This window comes from Hibiscus syriacus, unplaced genomic scaffold (assembly GCF_006381635.1).
Source record: "Hibiscus syriacus cultivar Baekdansim isolate YM2019G1 unplaced genomic scaffold, ASM638163v2 tig00001262_pilon, whole genome shotgun sequence".
Lineage (NCBI taxonomy): Eukaryota > Viridiplantae > Streptophyta > Magnoliopsida > Malvales > Malvaceae > Hibiscus > Hibiscus syriacus.
Window position 1 is genome coordinate 105,459 of NW_024061856.1, and position 22,239 is coordinate 127,697.

General features: G+C 36.2%; 1 protein-coding gene and 3 pseudogenes across 1 annotated transcript; 2 read left to right on the top strand and 2 right to left on the bottom strand.

The window, feature by feature from the left end:
- Window positions 1-2,682: 2,682 nt before the first annotated feature.
- On the bottom strand, window positions 2,683-7,481 carry LOC120124008 (annotated as a pseudogene).
- Window positions 7,482-9,623: 2,142 nt separating this feature from the next.
- Window positions 9,624-12,311, top strand: LOC120124019 (annotated as a pseudogene).
- A 1,308-nt stretch (window positions 12,312-13,619) lies between these two features.
- On the top strand, window positions 13,620-15,027 carry LOC120124070 (GDSL esterase/lipase CPRD49-like). The gene is made up of 5 exons (XM_039142830.1): window positions 13,620-13,748; window positions 13,841-13,918; window positions 14,016-14,156; window positions 14,522-14,736; window positions 14,823-15,027. The coding sequence occupies exons 1-5, from the start codon at window positions 13,638-13,640 to the stop codon at window positions 15,025-15,027; spliced, it is 750 nt and encodes a 249-aa protein (XP_038998761.1). The 5' UTR covers window positions 13,620-13,637.
- Window positions 15,028-15,639: 612 nt separating this feature from the next.
- Window positions 15,640-22,236, bottom strand: LOC120124081 (annotated as a pseudogene).
- Window positions 22,237-22,239: the final 3 nt, after the last annotated feature.

Here is a 22,239-nt window from a genome sequence, read left to right on the forward strand (position 1 = left end):
GAATCGTTCAGGGTCTTTGATTGTTGATGCTTTCCTCATCTAAGATCGTTCAATGCTCATAAGCTTGACTTTAGATCTCAACCGTGTATGTTCTTGGGTATTAGCCCTCAACACAAGGGCTTCCTTTGTTTAACGCATGATAAGTGTGTCATTGTCTCTCGTCATGTGAAGTTCGATGAGTGGAATTTTCCATTTGCCAATAGTACCACGGACAAGCAATTATCAGTTGTGTTGCCCTTGAGTCAACCTCTTGAAATAGTAATGGATGCTAATAAGATGACCCCTGGTCGTGCTCAAGTCTCAGGTGTTGTTCAGTTACCTATAGATAATTCTGACCACTGCACTACACACTCCGCATCAGATTCTGAGTCAGCAGCTATGTCTGAAGTCCCAGATCTTGGTCAAGGAGATCCAGAGGTTGCTGAGGATGTTCAGTCGCTGCCTGGTGACAGAACAGAACCTGCAGCTCGTAATGGACATCCTATGCTAACTCGCAGCAAGTGTGGCGTATTTAAGCCAAAAGTGTTTACTACGTTCTTTGATGATATTGTACCAACCACGGTTAAAGAAGCCCTTCAATCTACTGCGTGGTCTGAAGCAGTACATGCTAAATATTCAGCTTTACTTGAGAATGGCATGCGGGAACTTGTTCCCTTACCTGTTGACAGAAATGTGGTGGGGTGCAAGTGGCTCTTTAAACTCAAACGAAATCCTGATGGATCTGTGCTTCGGTACAAAGCTCGCCTAGTCGCAAAAGGGTTCACGCAGGTTCCTGGTCTTGACTTTCAAAATACGTATAGCCCGGTTGTAAAGTTCTCGACAATATATGTGCTTTTAACCATGGCTGTTGCTAAAGGCTGGGTTTTACGACAGGTTGATATCAACAATGCTTTTTTAAATGGGGATTTGCATGAAGACGTATATATGCAGCAGCCACCCGGATTTGAACAATATGCTTCTGATGGTACCTCGTTAGTGTGCAAGTTGAAAAAGGCACTCTACGGTCTTCGCCAAGCACCGCGTAATTGGAATGACAAACTGAAAGCTGGTATGTTGGAGCTTGGGTTTGTTGAGTCAAAGGCAGACATGTCACTTTTTATTAAGCTTCAAGATGATTGCAGTACGTATGCGTTAGTATATGTCGATGATATTATAATTACAGGGACATCTGCTGAAGTTGTTGATCAAGTCGTTCGTATGCTCAGCGTTCGATTTTCTCTCAAAGATTTAGGTGAGTTGTCTTACTTTCTAGGAATAGAAGTTAAGAGAATTGACACTGGTTTGGTGCTAAGTCAGCGAGCTTACATTTGTGAGCTATTGAAGAAAGCCAATATGAGTCAAGCAACGCCTGTTTGCACTCCAATGGTTGTTGCTGCGAAGTCTACTGATCATAGTAGTGAGTTGATGCCTAATGCTCGTGAATATCGCAGCATTGTCGGGGCTCTCTTGTATGTTTGCCATACTCGACCGGATATAGCGTTTGATGTCAATAAAGTTACTCAGTACATGCAGTCCCCACGAGAAGTGCATTTGGTAGCAGTCAAACGCATCTTGCGTTATTTGGCAGGAACATTGGATTATGGATTGGTTTTCTCGACTAGTGATACTAGATTACATCTCAAAGCTTTTTCTGATGCCGACTGGGCTGGTGATGCAAGTGATCGTAGGTCCATGATAGGATACTGTGTCTTTCTTGGAGGTTGTCTCGTTGCGTGGAACTCCAAGAAACAGAAGACAGTCTCGCGGTCGACAATGGAGGTTGAATACAGAAGCGTTGCTGATTCAGCTGCAGAAGTTACTTGGCTTGTTGCGTTGCTCTGTGATCTTGGGTTGTCTTTACCTGATGAACCTGTTATTTGGTGTGACAACACAAGTGTTGTTGCGTTGAGTGTCAATCCAGTGTGTCATGCTAGGTCCAAACATGTTGAATTGGACGTCCATTTTGTCCAATAGAAGATTGCAGCTGGTCATCTTCGAGTCAGTTATGTCCCTGCTATGTTTCAAGTGGCCGATGGCTTCACCAAGCCACTAACCAGGCCAGCGTTTGAGCAGTTTCGAGAAAAACTGCATGTTCTGTCGTGTTAAGGAAGGGGAGAAGAAGAAGCGGAGAGAATATTGAGATACATGAAGAAGCTGAGTATGCTATGCGTATGATAATGCAGTTCATGCATTGCGTGAGTGGCAGCTGGAAGATTCTAGGTAGTAAATGATGTTAGTATACGTGGCAAGTTTGTTAGGGAACGGTTTCAAAGCTATTAAAGTTGTTATTAATATACTATAAGTAAGCAAGCTTAGATGAAGTGTAAAGCAATCAAGAAAAATATAATTCTTCTGATATTTCTTCTTGATAAATTCAAACATTACCTACAGCAATGTCTAACACAGAGTCTGTGAGGTTCACTAGGTCAGGTGAAAAAAAGGGGAAAACCCCTATAAAAATTAGTCAGAAACAAGAGTGTTCAAGTGATGAATAGCTGTGAATTGATTCATTCTTACTTAGAGGTGTTTTAGATACAAAAAAGCAAGCTCCAATGACACTGTAGAGCAATATCAGAATGAGTCCTTTCAGGTAGTGAGAATTACCATCCTGCAAAATTTTGACTCAAACTTGGTCAATAATGAACCCCCTATACATATATGTGAGTGTCTTAATGACTGAAATGAAGAGTTGTAGTTGTTGCCTGTAAAGCGAAGGCAACTGCAGCGATCGATAGAGCGAGCGAACCGGTTTCGAGGAGATTGAAATTAAGATCCATGTTAATCCCATAGTCCAAGCAGCAACCACGCATAGTGGGACCTGAAAGCTTGATTTTTCTTAATAACTTGAAAAACACTGCAAGTTCGAATTAAGATTTATGATTTCGTACCACGAACATGGAGATTTGAGTTGCAGAGCCTAATGCAACACCTAAAGAGATATCCTGCATTTGTTTGATGGTTTCAAAGTATCTGTCAACATTTTGTTTAATCTGCCGAGAGCCTAAAACTAAAGGAGAAGGAAACTCATGCTGATTACCGGTTTGTCTTTAAAAGCAAAAATGATCGCTCCTACGTGTTCTGGAGCATTCCCGATGACGGGTAGCGAAATCATGCTGTTAAAGCTAAGGGAAATTCCCCATGAATTCGATGCATCCTGTAATTTAAGAAAAATGAAGGGTCCGAGCAAGTACACGAGCATATAGTACAATATACTATAGGCTTAGCCTTGTAAGTTGTAAGTGCCACCTTATGGCACATTTTATGGTTAACCAACAAGAAAGTAGAGGTAGCCAATAATAGTCTGCAAGAAAAATTTGTGGTGGAACAATGATTACCTCAATTGTTTCGACAATATATTCGGATAACAGAGAGATGAGAGCAGTAAGTCCGACTAGCCATATGATTGCACTTCAAAATCCAATCACTGCTGCTTCCTCCGATTCGCCATCTTCCTCCTCTTCTTATTCCTGTTCAATTGACTTATCAGCTGAAGTGTACTCTACAATATCAGCTTCGTATGTATACCTTTCAACTATCCAGTTCACGGTAGACTCTAGTTTCTAAAATCGATGAACATCGATTGAACTACCTCTTCGGCTTCAAAGAATTGCCGGTGTGTGAACAGTTGGAAGACCAAGTACGAAAGGTATGCTATCAACATTACAATGCTGCTGGCTCTCGACAACTGCAGTGTCGGTTCGGCCGTGACAGCAGCCGGTCCCCCACCCATTCGAAACAACAGTGGCAGCGAATGGCACAGTAATGCAAGCAGCAGCAGAAGATAATTCACTTCGGCTTGTCTCTGTCAAATCCAACAATGCGTTTAACATCGAAATCAGCCTCAACTCTTGAGCCAAATATGTAGAAATCATGAAACAATTTGGGTTGCAAGTAACTTACTCGATTGAATTTCTGCCCCTTTCTGAGATTGGCAATACCGCCACAATATAGAGAGGTCCCAAGAACCAAAAGCATGTTTGATATAGGGATGGCAAATGGGTACAGTTTCGTAGATTCCGCACCGCATCTGCTCCAATTGGGGCGAGGATAGGTATAATTTTAGCGGGTAGTGGGCGGGTCTGGATTTAAAAAGTGGTACCCGTTGCGGGTGATTTGCACGCCCAATTAAATATCCATTAAATTTTGGACCATTATGAATTTAGGTGTAATTTTAGAGACAAATTTATAAATTCTAATATTATATAAGATATAACATGTAATTTAACCAAATATTAGGAATATTTAATCTTTAATCTGATACCTTTAGTCTTTAATCTTACTGCACCGATATTTCCGTCTCCACTCTTCATGTACGTTTCTTCAATCTGGTCTCTCTTTTTTCTTTAATCTTTAGTCTCTGTGCCCCAAATCTACAAAAACCCAACTTTGATTCATATATTTTGCTTGTTTCTCGAGCAGGAAAAATAAAGGAAAAAAGGCGTTTCCTTTCTGCAATGTTGAATAACGCTGATTTGATCTTTACTTCAATGGTGAAAATGTTGTTTTCCTGTTAAAATTACAAGCTTTTGAGTGATTTTCAGTGTTGAAAAGATATATTTTTGTAAGCTTCATCCTTCATTTTTATTCTTTTTGGGTTCTATTAAAAAGGAAAGATTCCGATTACTTTATTCTCTGAAAACAATTTCTACAAGTAATTATCCTACATTACCAGAACTGTTATTTGTTGAGTAAGTTTTGAAATTATCAGTTTGATTGCTACAAGTAATTTGTTTATTAGTTTCAAAATCTTTGCCTTCGAGCTTAGCATGTTTAATTATGATGTTAAGCAATTCATTTGTAGCAGACTTTCTATAGGATAAGACTGTTTATCGATGAAAAGGAGATGTTAATGAAACTGAACTCATATGTTGGATAGCGTTGGTTTATCCATATGGTGTTGACTAGAGTACGGTTACGGGTGACGAAAGCGAAGTGTGTTGCTTCCATACTGATTTATAGTTTTTGCTTATTTTGCTTTCGGTTAAAGATCATATTTTACAGTTGATTATGCTTGTTTCTCAACTGTAAAATATGATCTTTAACCAAGCTGAGGTTGATAGAATTGAAGGTCTTCTACATGAATTGGTGGATGAGTATGGCTATAGAAATGGTAAGAACCAAGTAAGTAAGAGCAAAACCAAATCTGTTGGTTTTTTCAATACCAAGGGCAAAGGAACAATGTTGAACGAGTTTGTTGAATTTGTAGAGCAAAATAATACTGCAATTTCTGAAAAATCTGATTTGGACAGGTACTTATAAACTGTTAATATACCATTTGTTGATGATTTTGATATTCTTAACTGGTGGAAAACAAATGGAAATAGTTATCCAACTCTCCAACAAATAGCAAAGAATATTTTGAGCATTCCTATCTTCACTGTCCCATCAGAATCTACATTCAGTACAGGTGGAAGAGTAATTGGTTCTTATCGTAGTCGACTACTTCCGGAGACGATTGAAGCATTAATGTGTGCTCAGAATTGGTTTTGGGCCGATATTAAAGGTAATATTATTATTTAGTTTATATTAGTTGTCAAATTGTGCTTAATTATCTTATTAAAGTTTAGTTACTAACTTATATTAGTTTTACTTTCTATTATATATGTAGGTAGTAGTGAATTTAAATTGGAGCGCTCTCAATTGGAGGAATAGAGAATGATGATTGTAATATTGGAGTATCAGATGTCACAAGTATTGTCTGAAATTTTAAAATGTTGTGCCAAAGAACAAAAACATTATGTTTTTGTCATTTATGTTTCTAGACTTTAATTATGTCTTTTATTATGGTGTGTTTATGTACTTTAAGATCTATATTAACACTTAACTCATATAATCCTTGGATTATTTTATTATGTTTCTTAATGGACATGTTTTTTTATGTTTGTTGCTTATGTATAACTTAAGTTTGTTGTCAGGCGGGTCTAGACGGGTACGTCACTAGTGGGTAGTGGGTGTGGGGATGGATTTGAGAATACCTGCGTGGGCGGGTGTGAATTTGAAAATTTGTACCCATCATGGGTGGTGGATTCAAAAATATTAGGTGGGTATGGAGATGGGGGAGCGGATATCCGCATCCGACCCGCCCGTTTGCCATCCCTACTTCGATAGAACTGAGCCCAACAAGGAATACTTGACCATATCTAGTTTATTTTGCCTTAGTGCAAAAATTGCTATGATCAGCTCAGGGGCATTGCCACAGGTTGCATTCACCAGCCCTCCCACTGCAACATCAAAAATATGTACTTCACAGCAAGTTCTGAACTTAAAAGTTCGATTTCATAGTAAATATCTTGCGTTCATCTCTGGGTCTAACCTAGGAGTATAAATCAACAGAGCGTTCAACAAACTGTTCATGAACTGTTCGTTTATGTTTGTTTATTAAGTCAAATAAATAAATATGAACAAAATTTTTATGCTCATTTAATAAATGAATGAATATGAACGGATATGTGTTCGGTTCGTTTATGTTCACGAACAAACTTGTTTATAAGCTCATTTATCGACTAGTTTATAAACTCATTCATTTGGTTCTCTTTTTTCCTTTTATTTTTCTACATTTTAAATATGAACGAAGATAGAGATTAAATTGAATATAAGATGAACTTTGAAGTTCAAACTGTGAAGCTTAGAAAAATTAAGGCCTAGTGACATAATTTCACCATTTTTCTTTGGCTAGTAATAAAGGGTAAAAGAGATTGTTAGTCCGGAACTTTGAATGATCGCGAATATGTTCACAATCAATAAAAGAACAAATACAACACCTTTGTAAATAAATAAATAAATATGAACACGATACTAAAAATTTAAATAAAAATAAACTGAATATGAATATCTTCAAAAATAAATAAACGAACACGAACATAATTTTATTCTTTCAAACTTCATTCACTCACCCCCTTCTATAACCCCAACCTTGAACGTGAGTAAAATATAGTATTATGAACGTACCTGTTGGATCGATGTAATAAGCAATTTCACCTGCAATATACAGAAAGGAAAACAAGATAAACAGGAAAAAATTATTTGTCATATATATATACACACACACGATCAAGCACAAGTATAAAATCTGGCTCACTCGGTGAGAAAGCTGATTCGTTCAACCAATGCAGAAACTCCAAGTAAACTCAAAGCAAAACCCAGGACTGTTTTAGAGGAAAACGATCATAAACGTTTGCGGTTCTTCCATTGAGGAATATAAACAAATAATGAGAAGACGAACTCAATCTTGCAAAACCATAGCACCGAGCAGCAAAGGCGAGTGGAATAACGGGGATGACAACTGAGAGTTAGTCCCTAAAACGACCTCTTGAAGATTGGCGAGGAAATGCCGAAGCATCGGACATCGGACCCTGGAAACAAGCGATAAGTCCGACTTCGATCGCAAGGAAGACGACATGGTGATTAAAGTCTTTCCATGGCGATTCTCCTTGCTGGAACCTTTGGTATTTCCATTCTCCAATAGACATGGTTCTTCTTCAAAGGAACCCATCTTTCTTTTTCACACCAGAAATTATTATCAAATTTATCCTGGATGAGTGGATCAAATAAATTAGAGAAAATCTGCTTACTTTCTACGTATCGTTCAAGCTGCCGTCAATTTCCAGAATCTTAGATTTTTCATGTTATTAATCTACTTTTTATATACCAAAAAATCTTTAAATTTAAAATTTTACCTACAACTTTAGTTTTTTCTATCTAAAAAAAACTGTAATCAACCAATGATTTATTAGAAAAAATCCTATGCCATCTCCTCGCCCGGTATAAAATAGGTATGATTTTTTTGAATAAAATAGCTAATATGGAAATTTATTAACCCTTAATAATCATGCCAATCTGTCATTGAACATGAATTTTACGTATTTTTAACCCTTAGATGCAGATTCTGTGCATTATTTCTAATAATCATTTCCCTAGTTGCACTTCTGATTACCAATTTAGTGCGATTGAATAATAGAAAATAAAAGTTGCAGATATTGTTCGTTAATTTCTCGTATTCATCATTATTATATATCATGTTATTAAATGCAAATTTAATAATAAAATATGATCTCATAATCTCAAACGATTATCATATCTAAATTACCATGTTAACGTCCAGCTCGTACCACTATTAATTTTGCAACGAAATATGACGAGTTTGGAATATAATAATTAGTCATATGATCATTTTATAATTTTTAATAGTTGAGTGACTCAACAAAATAATTATCTATATTAATGTACTATTTTATAACTTTTAATAATCGATTGATTAGTAAAATAATATCCAATAGTCAAAAGATCATTTGTACTTTACCCTTGATATTATCAAATTATTTAAAACATTCTTATTAGAATATTGACTTAAATGTACATTTGCCCCCTAAACTTATCACCTTCTACATATTGACTTAAATGTACATTTAAATATATCTATTTAGAATATTTCTTAACAATCAATAACACATATGGCAGGATAGACTCACGTTATAGGTGGGAGGGGCAATGCCCCTAACTTTGGTGGTCTAATTACCTTTCAAGCCACTGTAGTTTTGAAATCACTACAATTAAACCTTTGCTCCTTTCAAAAAAAATTTTGTACAATTCTTTTTAGGACACTGACAGTTTTAAATTAATGGAATTAATTTTTAATCCTTAAATTATTTGGTTTAATTATTTTTTGAGGCCATCAAATTTTAAAATCATTGAAATTAAACCTTTAATCTCTTCATTTTATTAGCTTAATTACTTTTAAAGACCCTATTTATTTTAAAGTTAAACAACTTGCTCTTCTCATAATTCAATTCCTGACCCTATCCCTGCCCTACATATATCGTTACTTGAACCCAAGATTCATAAGAAAAACAACACTTCATTTTTATCACGGAAATTACTTGACAAGTTTATATTCTATTACATTTTTAGCTTTTTTCAATACAGTTAAGTGATGATGACATGGTTTTTTAAAATTATGTTACGCCGCACGAATCAACTTACCTCAGTGGCTAAAGGAATCGTTAATGTCCCTAAAAATCATGGGTTCGAGCTCCACGACTACAATGATAATTGAACGTTTATTGTCAAATGGTTGAGAGTATTTACAACAAATATTACTTTGTAATCAACTTAGCTTAATAAAAAAATGATGTTACATCATTATCTGATTTTTTAATACAAAGCCTTAATTTTCTCAAATTCCATCTTGGACACTTCAAAATTCTGTTCAATATCTCAAATTCTTATCATTGATTTTGACTTTTAACCTTTAAATAAAAAATAATTAAAATATTATTTAAGTATATATATATATTTTAATTTCGAACATCATAGTTAAAATGGACATTTAATTTTTCTCACAACCCTTGAAATGATATAAAAAATCTAAATTAACATATAATACTTTTGGATAAAGTATAAATTCCATTGCCAATTTTAATTCTCACTTTTATTTTAGTTACTAAATTTAAAAATTATTAATTCACTCATTAAACTTTCAATTTATTTCTATTTTGATCACATAATCGTTAAATACTTAGCCACTGTATGATTGAATATATATATATATAAAACAATGAAATAATTCCAAAATTTTCTTATTTTTTATGAAAAGACCTAAATTTAAATTCACACTCACGTACAAATGACGCTAAACTACGCTACAACACAGCTTCACTATGTCTTCAACCACTCCCTCTCTCTCTCTCGTCCTCTAATGAAAAAGGGTAACCAAGAAACTCGCCTAACCGCTTGACAACAACAAGGGACCTTCCATCGTTAGGTACAAGCAGAGAGAGTGGGCCTTCAAACATGTTAGGTACAAGCAGACCTCTCTTCGTTCTCTTTGGATCTTCCATCGTTCAGCTTAGCTTCAGCAACGAAGGTTGGGGCGCCATTCTTGCTCATACATATGCTCGCAAGGTATATGATATATTATCCTTTTTCTTCTTTCCATTTATTCATTTTTCTGGGTTTAATATTTAGGCACAAAGGAGAGTGATTTCGTTGATACCCAGGTTTCATTTCAGCTTAAAAAAGTTCTAGATTCGGTGGTTTATTCTGGGTGAAATCCTTTTATGAAACAGAGAACCCATTATTTGCATTCGAATATGCATAGTCGAGAACCTATTGAGTGATCTCAGTTGTACTCTTACCCGAGTTTTAGCACTTGGGCCTCTCTAAGATGTGTTGTCAATATATTCTTAATATACATCATTGTGGTAACCATGATTATGTGTAATTGAACATAGGCAGACATAGTACTGCGAGGATACGCAGGGTGGAACTCGAGGTGTGCTTTAGAGGTTCTAACCAAAGTCTTTCCACAGGTATGGTATTGCTTTTTTGTTTTTAGTTGAATCCATATATATTTTTGACCCTTTATTGTCAAAAGTTTAAAAAGAAATTGCTTAATTAACTTGTATGAATGAAGGATGGTGTAATACAACCTTCATTGGTGATAGTTTACTTTGGTGGAAATGACTCATTGAACCCCACCCATCTGGCCTTGGTCCTCATGTACCTCTTCCGGAATATGTTGAGAACATGAAGAAGATTGCTATGCATCTCAAGGTACATTATTAGTATAGCAAGTAGAATCTCCAGGTAACTTCTTGTTACATTTCGAGTAGTTTTGGGGTTGAGTTTATATCGATCAGGTTGGGGTTTTTGGATTCGGATCAAAATTAAGAAATGTAGTTTGAATATGGATCATTCTTTTGTGTTCCCTTGTTACCAAAAGTAAACTATGATACCTTTGACTGATAGTGCATCTGGTATAAAATCATGAGCACTGTGCCACTTATGGCTTGATGTTCAGGGCCTATCGGAGAAGACTCGTGTGATGTTTCTTACTACTCCACCGGTGAACGAGGAGCAAATACATGAAATCCTTGGCATTTCCGGTCGAACCAATAAAGGCAGCCGGGTCTATTCCGAAGCTTGTTTAAAGCTATGCCAAGAAGTGGGTGTAAAATGTGTTGATCTTTGGACTGCAATCCAGCAAAGAGATGACTGGATGACTACTTGCTTTACGTAAGTTTGCTTTCACACTAATCAAAATCCTTGTATTGCCTAGATTAGAATATTTCCATGTTGTGTTTAAAGGTAAAGATCATATGTAGATACTGTAGTGCAGCATATAGTGCATTTTGGTCCAATACAATACTTTTGTTTTAATAATGCATAATACCAGAATTCATACTACCACGAATTAATCACTTTTACTCGTATTCTTTTTAAATACTTTGACTTTATGTTTTATTTCGAGATAAAATGTCACATGGTTAGACAGAAATCGTTAATGGTTAATGATTATAGTTGACATGGCAAGTATGGTATGTAAAGTGATGATATGTCATATCATACATACACAAGTGATGACGTGACACATACCACATATATAAATGATGACGTAACACATATCACGTGTACATAAGTGATGATGTACACACAATGACAGACCCATAACTTTTTGAGGGTGGGCACGTGTGAATCCTGAAATTCGAATTTTCTTTGGTTAATTATCTATTTTATTGATGGTGTCTATCCATATAATATTATTTGTTCCTACTCCATTCAAAAAATTTGTGTTTTTAGAATATGTGTGTCCACAGTGACGGATCCATAGCTACTTGAGGGTGAACACGTGTCTACCTTGAAATTCAAATTTTTTTCGATTAGTTACTTATTTTACTGATGTTGCCCACCCAAAATTTTTTTTGTCTACCCATTTAAAAATTGTGTTATTAATATGTGTGCCACCTTAAAAAATATTTCTAAATCTACCATTATTTGTCTCCCCTAAAAGATCCTTCTGGATCCGCCACTACGGACACATGCACTATATGCAATAGTATAGGGACCTATACAATACTTTTACTTGTGGTTTAATGATTCCAAAGAAGTTGATAAATGTGGGTTCCTATGATAACAGGGATGGCATCCATCTCTCCTCCGAGGGGAGTAAGTTGGTGGCTAAAGAGATACTGAAAGCCATGTAAGAGGCAGACTGGGAACCAAGTTTATGCAGCACCAAATTGCCAATTGAATTCGGAGAAGATTCAGTCACTGATCACGTTACTCAGGATGGAAAGACCGTGAATGTTTCAGACATTGAATTCCCACCACTTGCCAAATTAGGATCGTTTTAGGTTTAATTTTGCCCCTGGTTCTCGCTACTCTTTGGACTATTAAAATTTAGCTGCTCTATATTATATTCCATAAATATGGTGGACAATTTCTTGGAAAGTTTTTTTGTATAAATATTAATATCTAACTCATTGGGTGGTTGGCACAAACCCTAGTTACCTCGATGGTAAATGAACTATTGTTATCTTTTAGGTCCGGGTTCTCGAGAACCAACAATATCAGGGTACAAGCGTCAATATTAAATGTTTGAGAATTTTATTTGAACATATATTATCTTATATTTACCAAATTAATCAAAATAATAATAATAATTCATTGGTTGATTAATTGTTTAGTTTAGATGGTATATTACAGTTGTTCATTAAATCACCGATCAATTATATTTGATCATTGAACAAAAGATAATTAATTGAGTTATTAAACTTTCATTTTTTACGTCAATTAAGCCACATGATATTAAATGTTAACAGAATTATTGACGTGACAGTTTTAAAATTTGTATATATTTAGTCTTTCATATTTACATATTCAATTAATTTACTCTTAATCCAAAAACAATTTAATAAATTTTATCTTTAATGGTTATATTGTTTTCAATAAGATACTATTTTTTATAAATAATTCAGAAAGTTTAATCTTTTGTCATGGTGACACATGTTATCATCTTATTGGTGAAAGTTAAGAAAAAATAATATAAAATATGGATATTTTTATATTATTATTTTCTTTATTATTTATTAAATATTTTTTTATAATTCATCCAAAATGTGATCAATTTCGATCACAATTTAACATAAATATTATTTTTGTCAAATATTTAAGCTTATTTTTATCAACAAAATATAACTCATTTAGATTGGTACAGTGGTTGAACCCATCAAGTAGTTTCAGTGGTAAAAGAGAATGTTATTTTCTCTAGATTTCATGAGTTCAAGCCGTTGTTTCATGAGTTCAAGCCGTTGTTCCTGGGTATATGTGCATTGTTAATTGGTTAAAAAGTATTGAATAAACACTGCTTTATAATCACCTAAACTATTTAAAAAAATTGGTGTGAAATCTGTTAAGTGAATTATACAAATTTTAGAACTACCACGTAGGCAATTTACCATTTTCTTTAAATTTGAAATGTAAAGCCAAATTCAGCTAAAAAAGTTAAGAGTGAAATTGATAAAAATATAAAAGTTAAGGACTAAGTTTGTGATTATACCAAGAAATAAAAGGCTTAGTTTTTCCCTCTAAATTTGATCTCAAACAGAGCATTTAGGCCTGTAATTCAAATGAACCATAAACTATGAATGGTTTTCCACCATTGTTACTTGTTCCTAATTTAAATGGTTATTACTTATTAAACTACTGACGGCTGCCTCTGAACCATTCAAACAAAAGGTTCCTCAATACCCCATCCATTCAACTCAATTACAATCTCAATATAAAATTGTAAACCCAACGAGAAACCAAACCAAAAACACACAACACACTTTAACTTTTGTCTGAAACAACAGCAACAGCAACAGAAAGAGCCTATAGACATGGTTGGTCCATGCAGACCTCTCGTCGTTCTCTTCGGATCTTCAATCGTTCAGTTTAGTTTCAGCAACGAAGGTTGGGGTGCCATTCTTGCTCATACATACGCTCGCAAGGTATATAATATAGACGAGTATATATAGAATTATTGATCGGCTGAAATTCTTTGAGTGTTGTGAAAACCATAATTACGTGCAATTGAACATAGGCAGACATAGTACTGCGAGGATACGCAGGGTGGAACTCGAGGCGTGCTTTAGAGGTTCTAACCAAAGTCTTTCCACAGGTATGTTTTTTTTTTTGGTTGAATTCATATGTATTTTTTTACACTTTATTCTCAAAAGTTTAAAAAGAAATTACTTAATTAACTTATATGAATGAAGGATGGTGTAGTACAACCTTCATTGGTGATAGTTTACTTTGGCGGCAATGACTCAATTGAACCGCACCCATCTGGCCTTGGCCCACATGTACCTCTTCCGGAATATGTTGAGAACATGAAGAAGATTGCTATGCATCTCAAGGTACATTATCATTATAGTACGGTTTTCGAGTTGGGTCCGTATAATTTCATGTTGAATAATTCATGTTTCGTATTTATTTTAGTTTTGAGTTTAGGTTTGATGAATTTGAATTTTGTCTTTGATTGTCAAATTGAGTTGAAATGAGTTTAGATTCGAAGAGATCGGATCAGATATTCAAACTCGAGTCATAATTGACTAGTTTAGTTTCAGTCACTCTCTTTATGTTTGCCTATTACCCAAATAAGATAGAAATACCTAAAGATTGATATTTCCTTGTTACCCAAGAAAAGTAGGAATACCTAAAGATTGATAGTTCATCTGGTATAAAACCATGGGCACTATGCCACTTATGATTTGATCTTCAGGGCCTATCAGAGAAGACTCGTGTGTTGTTTCTTAGTACTCCACCGGTGAACGAGAAACAAATGCACGAAACACTTGGTATTACGGGTCGAACCAACGAAGGCAGCTGGGTTTATTCCCAAGCTTGTGTAAAGTTATGCCAAGAAGGGGGTGTAATATGTGTTGATCTTTGGACTGCAATCCAGCAAAGAGATGACTGGATGACTACTTGCTTTACGTAAGTTTGCTTTCAAAATAATCACTTCTTTTTTTTACTTCGTCCATGTTCACATTTTCTTAATGAAAGTTGATATGTGATAATAGGGATGGCATCCATTTCTCTTCCGAAGGGAGCAAGTTGGTGGCTAAAGAGATCTTGAAAGCCATGGAAGATGCAGATTGGGAACCAAGTCTATGCAGCACCTCATTGCCAATTGAGTTCGGCGAAGATTCGGTCTATGATCTCGTAAACCGAGATGGGAAGACCTTAAACGTCTCGAACTTGAAATCCAACCACCACCCCAAGTAAGCTACCGTTTCCTTGATCCTCGATATTCTTCAATCTTTTGAAATTGTCTCTATTTTTGTTTAATAAAATCATCAATAAGACTTTAGTTTTTAAATCAAACGAGTAAAAAATTAATTTTTAGAATTAACAGTAGAAAGATTAAATTTTAAAAGTTCAAAGAATTAGAAAGGTTAGGTTAATTTTTACTTTTATGGCATCTGTTTACTTTGAAAAACATGTGAAAAGAAAGAGGCGTTCCTAGTTTCTCTTCGCGTGTAAATAGACTCCCAAGCTACTCAATATCATATTCCATAAATATGATGGACAATTTCTAATTGTGAAGTTACTTCAAGCCCTGCAAATTTTCATGTTGACAAAAAGGTGAAATAGGTCACGTAATTATATACAACTTTAGAATTAAAAATAGATTCGAAACTATACTTGAAATGTACTAAACTATGTTTGAAAATTATCAATGATTAAAACCCACCAAGTAGTCTCGATTATAAAAAGAAATATTTTTCTTCTTAAACTTTTAATATAACTTCTTAAAAATTAACGATCTTAGATATAAAATATTGTGTCCATCATTAAGAGACCCCTATCGGGGAGTTTTCGTGTGTTTCAAACAAAACAATGAATCTGTTCATTTTTTTTTGTGTGGTTACAATGGCATGAAAACAAGTTCGACAAACAAACCAAATTCCCATGAGTCAACTCAACTCTCAAGGATACCTCAATTACATGCCCAAGCCAAAATGTGGAAGCATTAATCAAATAAAAAATTAGAGCATACATACAAAAGGCGAGGAAAGCAAACATTAAAAAAAGCACTAGCAGCACTCTCGTGCTCCTACTTCAGGCAACCAGATATACAACTCAGACGGGATTTGACCTACCTTCCACATTACGGCAAAATCAGGCTGTAGTCGTCCAAGCATCGAAACGGTGCATCATCTTCGAGGGAAGACATTCTTAAGACGAAAGTTGGAATTTGCCGCTAGGCTTTTTTCTTCTCCAGCCCTAAAATGTCCAAACAGAAAACAGAAACCGGACCTTGAAATCTAGCGAGCACACAAACACAATTCCTCAGAAAAATGGGGGGGGAGAGAGAGAAGTAAAGCTAGCTGAAACAAAGGCAATATAATATACGAAGGTCAGCCCTGCTAGAGCGATGAATGCAATTTGAAACACATTGTACCTGTAACGACAGTGCAATCATCAGTAGAATACGATTAAATACCTACATGTATGGTTAGGGTAAAACTGGGATTTTAAGCACAAATATTTAATTCCGCGAAGAGACTGCAATGTATGGCCGAGTATTTCCTGGGCATCGGTTGCTTGAGCATAGTACCCAAATGCTGTAGAACAGAACTGTATGACACTGAAGTTGCAAATACAAACAATATTCCCACCAGATAATGTTGAAAACAAGTTCCCTCTATATAACAAGCATATAATTTTCACCAACCACGCAAAAACACGGAGATACAGTTTCAACACTGATCTAATAGCAGGCGCCTTGAGATAACACTGAAACAAGATTTGAATAAATGAGCAATCAGCAACCTTATTGAGCACAAAAGAATAAGTGCCACATTGAACAGAAAAGAGTTCATCAGTGTAGCTCCCCACCTAAGAAAGTCCGTTAAACACATATCAGGCTGTTGGTGATTTACCCAATCATAGGAAATTAACCAAAATAGCATCAAAACAAAACCCATTACTTCATAGGATGAATCATAATGAAAACTAATCTCAGACCAAGCATCATTGCACCAGCAATTACAGCAAGCAGAAGGTAGAAGCAAAAGAATGCAAATGCTGCAGTACCCAAAAGACCTGACAAAATATAAAATATATATTTCCTTAAATTTTAAAAGAAAAATAGAAAGAAACAAACTTCAAAATGGTTTACAAATTACCCCATATATCATCCAGCTTGATGAAAACCTCATTCAGGAAGGGATGAAGTGGTGGATCAATCAGAAGGTATATGGCAATATGAGCAACCCATGCCACTGAAACAATTAACCTAACACAGTGCAGGGCAAATTGCAAGTTAAATAACTCCTTTTAGATAGTCAGAGGCCAATATCATCAGTTCAATGCATGCAAATATATCTCAAAAGCTCTATTGTAATCCCTTATTCTAAGGACAGCAGCAATTGATTGGTGCATAAATAAAGCTCACATTTTAAAATATCCTGTTATTATAGCATATTCACATTAACCACTGACGTCCATAAAGTTCATGAAATTATTTTTTTTTTATAGAAGTTAGAGGTCTCATTAAAAACTCCATTCGTATTCGTTCACATACTAAGAAGTATGTTAACGAACATTGGAAGAAGAAAAGAGTACCTCAAAGTTTATTAATAATAATACCCAATACAAAAGATAACACGGAATATCCTCCTATGGTGATATTCACCATTACAACAAACACCTTAAGCTCATAAAACCTCATCCAAAGTCACAATCGAATCACCTTATTTCTAAATACACCTCCAGCAATAGAATTAAAACAACGCAACAGAACATAATACAAAAGGGACGCAACACCTGCAACCATATAAACTAAATCAAAACACAATTAGAGAGACGATATCTAATGAGATTCGTCTACTTCAGGAGTCCAAGAGTTTGGCTTGAAAGAAGGCTCTATCTCATGCACCATGATCTTGAAGGAGTTGTCCCCAACCTTCAATTCCAACATCGCATCAATTCTCGCACCAGCCTTTACGAAGACTTGAATTTTTGCCCGATCAAAGGATGATGATGACTGACAGCTTTCATCGATTGCTAGTAACTGACCCCAATAATCAGCAATGTTCTTGAAAGTATCCCAATTCCATACGTGAAACGGAACACCCTCGCAAACTAACCATACTCGGCGACACTCCATTACCAAACTCTCTGACCAAGCTTCGACTATGGAGAACCACTCTGCGAGAGTCTTTGATTTATCATTCTTAACACTTCTCAATGAAGCAGAGTCTTCGAAAATCATTAATACCGCATTACCAGCAACTCTCATTAAGGAGAAGCCAGTGAGGCCCTTTGCATGCATTTGTCTAGCGAGATGACCGATTTTGATAAATTCTTTGCACCACCCCACTAGACAATTGCTCAGCACCTGAAGTTTTTCTTCATCTATAACGCCTTCATCTTTATAATGATTCTTCCTCGAATCATCTTCCATCTCGACTTACGAAGAACACTTGTCGAGGACTTTCTCCAAAAGGAATGTCGAGGTTTGAATTTAGCGAAAGAAACACCAATTTTGTTACCGTCGATATGATAGCCATTCATTTTTGAGATCGCTCTCCTTGCTTTTTCGATTGATGCGAAACGAATGAAACCAAAGCGAACTCCTTTTGAATTTCTTTTATTTGGAATAAAAGCATCAAGTACCCGACCGTGAGAGCAAAATAAAGATCCAAACCTCTTCCAATGGATCTTCTCTGGTAAATTTCAATAAATAACGTGTAACGTCCAGACTTGTCATTACTGGACCCCTTTGTGGTGGACTCCTTGATTCTCTCGTGGACACCATCTACTGCAGACTTTTTAACGCAACACCTAGTTTTAACAGGCACATGAGTACTAGGAGATCCTACAGAAGCTGGATTTGGCAATGGCAGTACTGGATGAACAGGAAAACGTCCATTATTGTCAAAAGCATCAGAATCAGTAACTAATCCTCTTTTAACAACAAGATTCTTCCTTGCCATCTCAATGTGCAAAAGAGACTTCAACTTAGCATCAAAAACCATTTTCTGAAGGGCATCCTTGGCAACAACTGCAAATTTTGCATTTGAGAAGAGAGCGAAACCCTTAGGCTTTTCTCCCTTGAAGTTCAATTGCGAATCTTCATAACCTGGAAGCCATCTAAGTAGATTATGTAGCTCTCTCTCTTTGACGTCTTCAGGCAAACCCATAATGAAGATAGTATGAACCTCATCATGATTAGAAGGGTGAGATGGCGGAAAAGGTGCAGCTGCAGAGGGTGTATGGGCATGGACCGAAGGTCTCTGCTGGAGAAAAGGGTGGATTCAGCACCCGGCATGTGATGAAAGACTGATGAAGTGAAAAACCCAGATACTTGACGAACTAATCTGGAAATAAAATTTCCAGAACAACAGCTCAGAGCTGAATCGGCAGTGTCGGAGGAAATCCACCAATACATGAGTCTGAAGACTGGGACGACAGGGGAGAAAAGCAGAAGGTTTGGAGCAGTGAACGTCTGTTCTGCCGGCGAAGTAAACTGAAGTCTACATGTCACCCTTGGAAATAAAATTTCCAGAACAAGAGCTCAAAGCTGAATCGGCAGTGTCGGAGGAAATCCACCAATAGATGAGTCTGAAGACTGGGTCGACAGAGGAGAAAAGCAGAAGGTTTGGAGTAGTGTGCGTCTGTTCTTGCTGAAACTGCTCACTACAAAATCATGGAGAGATGCAACTATTCTCGACACTAAGAAAATGTGTTATGGTCGCAAAAAGGCTTTGAGTACGGTGGAGATGCGATGTCCGGTGTACGTTCAACGGATGGAGACGAAAACGGCCGTGAGCAACGTTTAGATCTACGACGAATAAGAGTCTTAATCGGAAAACCAAACCCAGAATAGGAAACACCTTGTGCCGGCGATCTTCCCAAGAAAAAACGACGTCAAAACAGTGGTCAGAGTGTGGCGGATGACGGCTGACAGCGGCGGCGGGTGGCGGACGCCTGGGGGTTCGGTGGAGAGACGCCTGAGCTCGTGGAAATTTGAAATTTGAATTTTGAAAACGCCTAGGTTAGAGAGAAGCTGGAGCTTCTCTCACTAAAACACGTGGGTTTGCTAGGTTCATGAAATTATCCAAACTCAATTGCTAATTCACAGCAATAATACTGCCCCGGAATTAAAAAAAATTCTACAGGTAACAAAAAGGAACTAAGCACTCACCCTAGGATTCCCAAAATAAGTTTCGCCAAGTATCCAAGAACAGTCAAGGCCCAGGATGTTTCAGCCTGAAATGTCATGGGAAGGGAGTTAATAGAATAGGGGAGAAAAGGAGCGGAAAAGGGGAATGGGACCATAACCAAGTGTCATGCATACTAGAAGTCCAGCAATTCATATTAGATACCTTTTCTCCTTGAGGGTACATCTCTTCCAGTAGCTTTACATCTTCTTCCAGCTGAAGCAACTCCTAAAAATTTTAATCAAGAACGTAACAGTATCAATAGCAATGGATAATGAACAATGCCACAGTATGTGAAAACTCCATCAGATGGCTATTTTAGCATCCCCTAAAACCATGCTCACTATTTAACTTCAACTCTTTACTAAGAAACCACAAAAGGAAATGCCACAAGTTAATATCATGGTCAAAATATAACTTATCTGAGAATAATAACTATTATAACACAAGCCAAATTGTTGAATTAATCAGATCTTTAAGTTTAATAGGAACACTCAAAATGAAAAATAACATTAGAACTAGAGGGATCTACTACTGATGACTAAAGCTGGCTTGGTCAACATAATTATTATCAAAATGGCACAAAATATAGCTCAATGGAAAATTAAAATGTAGGACTTTGCGTAGACCTTTTCCACAGCCTTAACATTTTTACGCCACTTTCTACCCTTAGAACCACTTCTTTCTTTCTGATGAAGTGCATCAGCTGCTTTCTTCAGTTCTCTTGCCTTTTTACCAAGTTAAGTTGCTTCCTACAATACCAACTATGACTATAAGCAAATACAGTATGAAATGCAAATACTATCTTCCTACTGCATTGCATGGTTTCATATGGCAGGATGAAGCATCATAAGCAATATAAATGAAGCGATAAGCCCAAGAGGCAAACAAGCAATACCTACACCACCAAATATCTAACCGAAAATTTCAAGATGCAAGCAATATATTCTAACAAAACACAAAGATCAAAATTTACAAGCTACAGTTGCTATCTAAACTCCAAACAAAATATCACATATATTAAAATTTGCAAGAAATTTACCGAGAAAAGAACAGATCCAACAATTGTAGCAAGAGCGACAACATATTCTGGAAATGTAGTGCGCATAGTCCATGTTTTTTCTGATGAAGCACTTGCAGTATACGCAGAGCACTGTAACAAAAGAAAAATAATGGAAGAGAATGTAAAATAATGAGACAAACAAAAATATTCTACAGAATAAAGAAAGGATTCATTGCAATTTAAATGGATAAATGAATAACTAACCGCTCGTGTGCCAGCTCCACCAATACATGGCTGACTGCTGGTGAAATCCCAATTACCTGGGAAATTAGTAGTGGCAGAACATAGGTGCCTAACAGTAAAATCTACCTTTCCAACTAGCCCTGATATACCATTCAAAATGATAAAATCATTGGTATGACTACTATAATAAAACCAGAAAAGTACGTAAACAAACACTCACAGGAAACGTAGAACGGATTGCTTAGTTATCCGCTTAATGCAAGCACCAGCTCTAGCATGCCAATCCGTTTAAAATATTTTCTAAGATCTTCTAATTGTAAAAACACCTTAAATCAAAATTTATATTCAAAACATTAACAGAGTATCCCAATGATCAATATCATGGTCCTATTCCTAAATTAACATAGAGCTCAATTCTTCAATGGCACGCAAAAACTTTTCGATTAAAGAGAAATGCTAATGAAATTAAAGAAAAGGGGGGGCAAGGATAACCCAACCATATAGAATGCCAAGCAAGAGAGCACAAACTATTGCAGTTGTCATCACCCATAGCAACGCGCTCTTTATCCGTTTGCCAACACTCCTGCAATCAAAACCAAATAGATAAAATTAAAAATAAGAACAGAGCAATGCATCGATATAATCAAATAACTTTTAACTATCAAGTCCTAGAAACACATACTTATCCTGGTCCCCTTCGTAGAAGAACATAGCAAAGGGGATTACGAAGAAAACGAGCACGGCATCGACGATATAAATGGCGAGCCAGAGATCTTTCATAGGCAAGGTGAGATTGCATGCGCCGTTGTATATCGCATGCCTACAAGCCTGACGGTTGGTGACATCAGCCGGTAACATGAGTATGGAAATGGCGGCAACAGAGAGTCCCAAAACGACGACGAATTTGGGGAAATAAGCTTGGTTGGCGTCGTCCGGGTGCTGATAATTAACGAGGAGGTAGACATTGAAAATGAACATTAGTACACAAACGACTACAGCGACGATTACCAGAGCAAGGTT

Coding starts and splice junctions, on each gene's coding strand:
- LOC120124070 (XM_039142830.1), top strand. CDS start 13,638: ATGGTTGGTCCATGCAGACCTCTCGTCGTTCTCTTCGGATCTTCAATC. Junction 14,157..14,521: donor AGATTGCTATGCATCTCAAG/GTACATTATCAT, acceptor TTTGATCTTCAG/GGCCTATCAGAGAAGACTCG. Junction 14,737..14,822: donor TGGATGACTACTTGCTTTAC/GTAAGTTTGCTT, acceptor ATGTGATAATAG/GGATGGCATCCATTTCTCTT.